Consider the following 9,238-nt stretch of genomic DNA (forward strand, 5'->3'; position numbering starts at 1 on the left):
AGACAACCGTCTGCGCGTACTCCTGAACGATAAAACCTCCCTGCTCCACACCATGACGTCGGAGACAACGCCACAGCAACGGGGACAAAGCAGAAGGAGAGACACACCTGATGGAGTCGCCGCCGCCGCCTCGCCGACACCATCCATGAACCCTAACACAGCCGATCTGAAGGATCGGCAAACACACGATGCCATCAACTTCGAGACGCCGCCATGAAGGACACCGCCGGTGTGGGAGTGAAGCTGAGGCAGATTTATTCGTCCGGGCGCCGCTCCCACCACCCCAACGGCGCACCACAACCTACAAATCCAAAACCTAACTACAAAGCGGAGGAATGGGGTCCCCCTTCCCTCCTGCCGCCGGAGCAGCCGGAGGGAGAGGGGGCCAATGCCCTGGCCGACTGAGATCGGAGGAAGAAAATCTCCTCCCTAGTCGCCAGGCGTGGTGGCGGCTAGGGTAGGGAAGGCGTGGCGTCATAGTGGTTTATGACGACAAATAAAATCTCTAGGGAGGTAACCTGGTTGATTGGATGGGCCTATTTGTATGTACATGGGCCAGTGGGCCAGGCCGGATATCAACGTGCGGCTTGGTGGAGCTCCGGGATATATACCCATCCCGGTCCACTGCGCGCGTCAACGCGTAGACGCGTGCCATCGCCGGCCTCACCGAGTCTTCCGGTACTCGATATATGGCGTACTCGATATATGGCGATCCCCCTCGCTCCTCCCCCTTCTTCTACCGCCGCGCGAGACTGAGCCTCGCCTAGGCCCCGAATGGCGACCCAGCTTCTGTCCACCGTCGCGCACCGCGATACCCTCCCGGAGGGCTACACGCGGCCCGAGAACGACCGGCCGCAGCTCGCCGATGTTGTGACTGACAGCAACATCCCCCTCATCGACCTCGCCTCGCCGGACAAGCATCGCGTCATCGCTGAGATAGACCAGGCTTGCCGCACCTACGGCTTCTTCCAGGTCCGCCTTCTCACCACGTGCATGCCCTTGGTTCTGTTCCATAGTTCGCACTACGCATGTTAGCATCAGTTAAGCCTCAAACATGGCGGCTAGCTAGCTAGATTACTTTTCCAAGGCTTCACGGCTTGCTTTAGCCGCATTGCTTCATTCTTCAGACAAGCACGATGCGGATTTAGAACGTCGGAGCTAGCCCCGGGTCCTGCCATGCCCTCTCTGATCGACGTAGACGGCAATTCGCCGGCCATAAGTATAACATTTTAACCAGCTTGGGTTTGCCGATTTCTTTTAGATCATAAACCATGGGATATCAGAGGAGCTGCTGGAGAAGGTGATGGCTGTGGGGCTTGAGTTTTTCCGGCTCCCGCCGGAAGAGAAGGCCAAGCTCTATTCTGATGAGCCATCCAAAAAGATAAGGCTTTCTACAAGCTTCAACGTCCGCAAGGAGACAGTGCACAACTGGCGGGACTATCTGCGCCTTCATTGCCACCCGTTGGAGGAGTTCGTGCCCGACTGGCCGTCCAATCCTGAAACGTTCAAGTAAGCACTAGCAACTCTTCTTATCTTAGTCTATATTGGCCTAACCGAACATGGCTGATTTTGAACCAACATTTTTGTGCATGTTGCAGTTTTGCCTCATGTTGTCTATAAAGAATAATTAGTTTTCAATTGATTACACATAGTCATCCGGTAAAAAGCACATCATCCTCTTGTATTTCTCAAAACGTTCCGTCAGTTTTATATATAATAAAGTTCAAACGGTCGAACCGATACATACTAGTGAGAAAATGCTCAAACAAGCAGGTCAAAATAAAAATAAAATGGCAACCGAGCAAGTAATACTAGTTCTACCAACTAAACACCGAGCGTGAAAGTGGGAGACACTACACATAACAAGAGACAACCAAGACTATCAAACAGGACCGAAACCAGTCACCTCGAAAAACACGGGACACCGTAGTACCAAACACACCAAACCATCTCCGGATGGGTTAACTCGCCATGGTGACCGTCCCCTCGTTCCAGGCCATCGCGTGCTCCTCTGCCAGAACATAGCAAGAACCCAGAACGAAGACCACGAGGTCACCTCAATCAACATCTATTTTCCACTAGCCTAAGAAATATCAGGACACAAGTAAATATGCTATCGGCCATGAGATGAGAACTGTATGCATAATGCATTAATGCATATTCGAGATTGCCAACCGCTGCTCCCTCGAGTTCACAAACAAATGACCTTTTGACATAGATGCGGTCTTCGAGATGCAACTTCCATCATTAATTTTTATTATACTATGTATAAAATCAAAAAAATATTGTTTGAATACTTATGTAGACGAATCTATCCATGATTTTTCGTGTACCAAATCCAATATCTAAAGCAATATTGCCTACATGTAAAAAAAAGCAATATTGTCAATCAAAGTTTAAAATGTTTGACTAGAGGATTGTAGAAAACGAAACTTACATATTTTGTGCACCACAGCGAATACCTTTTTCTGAACATGTGAGATAGGTGAAAAATATATTTGTTTTAGATCATTTTCTGTGAAAGTGTTTTACTTCATTAACAATGAGATATTCAACAATGAACAAAAATAATACTCTCTCATCTCGGGTTCACAAGGCCCACATGATTTTTTTTGAAATGATACAATTATTTCAACAAAATATGAGTTATATACCAAAAAAATTACAACATTTGATACTTCCTTTGAATAATCCGACAATATAAGTTTCGTACCATAAAATTATTATTTTGTTGATTGATTATTTTCTTAAAATATGTGTGGACCTTGTAAACCTGAAAGGAGAGAATACCATATAACAATAACAACAATAATAATAATAATAATAATAATAATAATAATAATAATAATAATAATAATATAGAGCATAGGATAATAAACAAAAGTTTACTCCCAAACTAGTTTAGCTAAATTATACTCCCTCCGTAAACTAATATAAGAGCATTTAGATTACTACTTTGATGATCTAAACGCTCTTATATTAGTTTACAGAGAGAGTACTATTTATGTGTAATTTAAAACAATTGTAGATAGAGATTTTTTTGGGGGACTATTAGTTTGATTTATGAGGTTGTTTAGCTCAATACTATTTTAGCATAATTTAAAAACAATTGTAACAATGTATTGCAGTTATGTCATTTATACATTGTTTACGTAAACAGTGGCCCCATATTATTAAGATCATAGGTTCACCACTGATTATATAGCGTAACATGACATTGATCAAGCCAAATGCTGACAACCATGTCAAGAAAAACTTGCGACGTGATTCTATGTTGCACTATATCACAAATTGGTAGAGATTCTTTTTTCGTCGATCCTTTGTACGAAAATCATGTAATGACTATATTTACTAGTACGCATCATCCCTGCATCCACATGAATTCATGAACGCATATGTACAGATAATCAATCGGACATAATTATAGTTAGGGCAAAAGACAGGAAATAACCAGAGTTAATTATATTTCCATATTTGGTGAGGCGTGGCAGCTGTGCTTAAGGAAAGATAATACACTTTACTTCCGCAGAGAATATTGCAACCAGCTATATTGCAGGTCAAAGTTCTCCAACTTGTATTTTAGAGCCACTTCTTTAAGCAACAGAGCACTCAGACTTGCCTAGTTGTATTACAAAAAAATAATCAATAGGTGAAATTTTTTGAGAGGTATCAAGAGGTGGTGCGTCTAAAACAGCTCATCATACGCTTTGCTATGTGGATGGTTTTGAGCGGTGGGAACCAGATAGATTTTATGTTTTATAGAGAGGGGGACACTCTAAAAAAAATATGGAACAAAACACTGAGCACTTGCCGAATCATATATTGTGATACTTTTTTTCCTGAAGACAAACTCCCAAGCTAGCAGCCAATCAAATAAAAACAATGTTATCCTTGGAGAGAAAAACAACGTGTGTCGAAGAAGCTAGAAGGACTGGTGCATCCAAAAAATGGATGTACGTACCTACCAACGCTCAAGAACAGGCCTGAATGAACTGGAAGCACCCAAAGCAATTTTAGAAATTAGCGATCTAACTTTCTGTGACCATTATTCCATATGTACACCGGAACATAGAAAGGACGAAATCCATATCATGAACAAATCTCATCTCACAGGTCACCGTCTCGGTACCATGTCCTCCTGCTCTATATATAGCACTAGATATGGGATAGAACTAGATATGTGGATAGCAACTCTAGAAACCTGTCTAGAGCTAGCAACTTCCAGATTGCACAGTAAGAGCATCTACAATCACAACCTGCAAAATTTTCATGGATGCGCCCGGACGTGCCCGCGCACGTGTGATTTATTCTTCTCTGCTTATCACAGAGAAGATTAATAGTCATGGTCTATATCCTTCACAAACGAAACACTGATGGTTGCATGAATTTTTTTTGAATGACAATGTGTCGAACGGGCAAGGTGTAGTCCGGTGCAAGGGCCGCGGCGGAGCTACAGACGTCCAGCGCGTAGAAGCAAGTGAAAAGGATTGGGTCGGAGGGGGATTTGGTTCAGTTTTGTGAGGTTCGGGCTGTCAGCCAGACGTGGCGTTCGCGCCCGGGCCTCCCCATATCTATCCCATATATGAGTTGGATATGAGGGTACCGGTCAGTCTGGTCATTTGATTCCCATTTGAGGCGCTAGTCTGGGTCAATCTTTTTTAACCGAGGCCTCCACCGTCGGGATGTACGGTGGGTTTGAGGCGCAGGACTGTAGATGCTCTAAATCCACAAATCCACATTGGCAAGAGGATGAATCCTTGCATTATCGCATCCGCCGGTATGCCAGCATCAGTCTTTTTCTGACAATGTCCTGGCCAGGCACGAGCACTAGCTATCAGACCCTCTCAGCCTTGGGGCACTGGGACTTCACCGTTCACACCAAATGGTCAGTCACACCGATAGGAAATGCGTGGTGTATGTGCGTTGACCAGAAAATGCCAGGCGCACAACATAATGTGTTGCGGCCTAGGTAGATGATAGGCAGTGTGGCCGGCCATACGATCGAGCACCTTTGTGCGTGTCATGTTGCTAGCGCTGTGATGCCGCTAGTATTTTTTTTAAAGGAGGATGATCCCTGGCCTCTGCATTTGGGAGATGCATGCGGCCATTTTATTGATTATTATTGAAAACCTTACAAAGTAGAATAACAATATGCCTGAATCCGCCATCTTGGCAACATCTGCCGCTAATCCTATCAATATGATGAAGGGGTGCAAGCCGGGCCACATACTCAGACCTCTCACCTCAGCCTAACATCTAAAGCCGGAGGCCCCGACCAAGCCATCTACCGGGTCCAGGGCATAAACCGGTCCGACGCACTTACATGTGTCGTCGCCGCCATCTTCCGGTGTCAACCTTGGCAGGTCCTCCGCCATTGACGTTACCACGGCGCCAAACGACGACCTCCACCTACACGAGCCTTGGAAGGTCCTCCGCCATGGACGCCACCACGATGCCAAACGACGACCTCCACCTACGCGAGTCCATCTCCAAGCAACGGACGTAGATCCATCTAGGATAGGTCCGCACCATCGCCGTCGCCCACCACCCACAAGCGCCACCAATCCCAAGGTTTCCAAAGCGGCGTCTTCAAGAAAAGAACGGCGCCGTGAGTGCCGCCGCCGCCCAAAAAAGTTAAGACTTTCGCCCGCAAGACCTAGGGGAAGGAAAAATGAGAATATCAGTCCATACCGACGTCTCTAAGGAGGGAACGGCGCCCTAGGCGTCGCCGTCGGCGCGGCCGTCCCGCTAGCTACGTTGCAGACGGTGCTTTCTGCGTCCAATTCCGTCCAATTCTCTCTAGTGATCATTGATACCCGATAAGTGATGAGAGCACTATGCGATCGAGCGAAATGAGCACGTGGTGCGGTCCATAGGCACTGTCGTTTTGCAGAAGTGCGGTGCTCACTTCGAGCTTTCTCTCCCCATGCGTCGGATAAATTCCACACCCCTAGGGTTTGCTTTTTTCTACCTTTTGTCATTTCACTGTTTTGTCCTCGCACCATGCTGCTACTGTGCTACATATCGCCTAATCGGTTGCATGCATCACTTTTGCGATGTCTATCTCCTAGCTAGCGAACTTCTTTTTATCTGTCGAAATGTCTAGCGTTTCGCACGTGCTAGAAACCTTCGAGACGCCAAACTCGGATGAGGATGACAGAAAAGATCTTACCCAGAGCGTAGGTTTGCTGATATGCATGTTCCTGTTTTTTCTGTTTGAGGGGATATATGAATGTTTCGTTTTCCCATCATCATCATTGACCAAGTGAAGACAGATAAACATATACACATGCTGATCTCAATAGACTTCTATCCCAAGTTTGCCGCGGCGAGCGGAAAGAATATGGAAGAAATAGTACTTGATTCCGACCACAGTGGAGTGGAGTGCATGCCCACCTTCGCTTGCTTCAAATCTGGAGTCAAACCGGCGACTTCCACAGACTGACCTCATGCATGACCTCTTTTCCCTCGTCATGCAGGGAGATCATCAGCACCTACTGCTGCGAAGTTCGGCTGCTCGGCCTCCGACTCCTGGGCGCGATCTCCCTGGGCCTGGGCCTCGAGGAGGACTACATCGAGAATGTGCTGGGCGAGCAGGAGCAGCACATGGCCGTGAACTACTACCCGCGGTGCCCTAAGCCGGACCTCACCTACGGCCTGCCCAAGCACACGGACCCCAACGCCCTCACCATTCTCCTCATGGACCCCCACGTCTCCGGCCTGCAGGTCCTCAAGGACGGCGCCCAGTGGATCGCCGTTGACCCCCGGCCCAACGCCCTCGTCGTCAACCTAGGCGACCAGTTGCAGGTAAAATTCCTGCGAGCCATCAACAACTAGATTAATTTACGCAGTTGGGACTTGTGGGCGACGAGCTGATGCAGACTATGTACGTACAGGCGCTGAGCAACGGCGCGTACAAGAGCGTCTGGCACCGCGCGGTGGTCAATGCGGCGCGGGAGCGCCTGTCGGTGGCATCTTTCCTGTGCCCGTGCAACAGCGCGGTGATCGGCCCGGTGGCCAAGCTCGTCGGCGACGGGGACGAGCCCGTGTACCGCAGCTACACCTACGACGAGTACTACAAGAAGTTCTGGAGCAGGAACCTGGACCAGGACCATTGCCTGGAGCTCTTCACGGGTCAGAAGTGATCCGTGTGCACAAGCTTGCCTCATCCACGACGCAGCATTACTCAAATAATAAATGCCCCCAATGTGCGGGGTTACTCGAGTTGTTTGAACTTGTTTTTGCTTGAGCACAACGTATTTATCGATGTTCATCTTGTATTGTACTCCCTATATACTAGTGTGTGCGCGCGCGCGCGCGCACGCGCTTGTTTATTAATTGTGATCCTACTTGTAACGACATATGGTACACCAGTGCAAGAGAAAACACTATGTAATAAATTTGCTGTCCAGGAGCTGAGCTCACCAAACCAAAATGTTAGAGCATATATAATAAGCCCTATTAAGTAGGCTGTAGTGTGTTTCCTACCATCATCAGAATCCTATTTGGAAGTGAGAAGGTAAGAGAAGAGAAAAGAGCAAATGAAGCTGGCACACTGTGTACCGTCCAGCCTAAACACATAAAGCTAGAGAAAAAGAACCTCAGTGCGCGAGCGTTAGAAGCATGTGTTTCACTAGATGATTCCCCGCGCGTTGAGGTGGGACGTTAGCAATCGAATCAGCTCGTGTGAAGGGTGAGAGTAGCGTTTTGGCACATGGGAGCGCATGCTCTTGGCTTTTAAAATGTGTTTTAAATATATTTGAAATATCAAAAAAATTCAAACAAAAACTTGGCTCGTACATCTCGATATTTTACATGCTCACAAAGTCGTTTCATGAAAAACGATAACTTATGTGTCGCGGGTGAAAACAACAAAATCCGGTGTTAAGAAATGCTTTTCACAAGACATCATTTTGTCTTTTTTACACAAGCCACATAAAATGTCGGGTTTCTCCGAAACTTGACGTGCACACATATAATGTCGAGATGTATGCGCCAAATTTTTGTTTCAAATTTTTTCACACTTTGAATTTTTTTTTGCGTGCAGGAGCGCGCGCTCCCGGGAGCACCAACAGATTTCCGGAACAGTAGTCACAACCCATTTTTTTTCCTAAATCTTGGTTGTGAACCTAGAAGCATATACACGCATGATTTACCTTGCAATTTTTTCCTAACATGACCAACTTTTGATTCACATTCACTTTCAAGTTTAATTGGAGGCCATGAAAGTTTCACAAAAGAAAAAAAAATCAGAAATTGCATAAGGGAGGAAAGGAATTTCCTTAGATTAACATTTTCCCTATTTTATTTGTGTGAACCAGGGTTTGAAAATAGTTTAAATTGGGCATTAAAACTATGGGTAAAACCCTGGATAAAAGAAAGAAAACAGAAAAACAGGAATAAAAAGAAAATACTTTGCAAATAGGCCCATTAGTAATTGCCCAAAATAGTTTGTCAAAATCCTCTAGAAAAATGTCCACGCAATTAGAAATATCCCAAAAAGATTTTAGATGAAGTTGTTGTTTCGAAGAAAATTCAAATTATAATAAGAGAGAGCAGAAATGAAAAGAATAAAAGAAAAAGAAAAAAGGGGGCAAGGGCCAGGTAGCCAGCCAGTCGCGGCCCAGCCAGCTAGCCAACCCACCGCCGCGCTCTCTCTCTCTCGCTCTCCTTCTCTCTCTTTCTACCAGGCGGGCCCCGCACGTCAGCTCCGCCCCTACCTCGCGCAACTATCGCCGACGCACGCGCGCACGAACCCGAACCCCATCCGCGCACGTATGTACGTCGACATGCTACAGCCGCTCCCCAACCTCAGCGTCCATGTCTGTTACTAGTAAGGTACACGTGCATTGCACGCATGAGATTTGGCAACCAAATTATGAATAAATATCACATTATAGCATGTAAGCTTTGAGTCATATACGCATAATATAGATGTTCGTTTAATTTTTATAGTTCATCTCATTCAAAATCAATTAATTTTTATAAAAAAAGCTAATCTATTTTAAGATTCATGGAATTGTGCGTTCTAAAGCATAAAGTAAAAAACAAATAATGACAATTCATCTAGAGAAAAAAAATTGGCCAATTATGATACGGAAGATTCTAGAACAAAGGAGAAATGCTTGTGTTTTGAGGTTTGTGCATTATGCTCAAGTTCAACCATGGAGTCTTCTAGATTGTATATGTGGCAAAATCTGATGGAATGTAGATGATATCCAATGGCCAGTAGTGCTCG

At 45.8% G+C, this 9,238-nt stretch overlaps 1 protein-coding gene across 1 annotated transcript; it reads left to right on the forward strand.

Annotated features, from left to right (window-relative positions):
* Window positions 1-632: 632 nt before the first annotated feature.
* On the forward strand, window positions 633-7,468 carry LOC109760158 (flavanone 3-dioxygenase 2). Its single transcript, XM_020318990.4, has 4 exons — window positions 633-972; window positions 1,262-1,509; window positions 6,480-6,807; window positions 6,897-7,468. The coding sequence occupies exons 1-4, from the start codon at window positions 775-777 to the stop codon at window positions 7,143-7,145; spliced, it is 1,023 nt and encodes a 340-aa protein (XP_020174579.1). The 5' UTR covers window positions 633-774; the 3' UTR covers window positions 7,146-7,468.
* The last annotated feature ends 1,770 nt before the right edge of the window (window positions 7,469-9,238 follow it).

Source organism: Aegilops tauschii, chromosome 2 (genome assembly GCF_002575655.3).
Source record: "Aegilops tauschii subsp. strangulata cultivar AL8/78 chromosome 2, Aet v6.0, whole genome shotgun sequence".
In the NCBI taxonomy this organism is placed as follows: Eukaryota; Viridiplantae; Streptophyta; class Magnoliopsida; order Poales; family Poaceae; genus Aegilops; species Aegilops tauschii.

What these genes read in the sequence shown, in the direction of transcription:
- LOC109760158 (XM_020318990.4), top strand. Translation starts at nt 775, where the DNA reads ATGGCGACCCAGCTTCTGTCCACCGTCGCGCACCGCGATACCCTCCCG. An exon ending in GCACCTACGGCTTCTTCCAG is followed by an intron (nt 973 to 1,261) that starts GTCCGCCTTCTC and finishes GATTTCTTTTAG; the next exon opens with ATCATAAACCATGGGATATC. An exon ending in TCCAATCCTGAAACGTTCAA is followed by an intron (nt 1,510 to 6,479) that starts GTAAGCACTAGC and finishes CTCGTCATGCAG; the next exon opens with GGAGATCATCAGCACCTACT.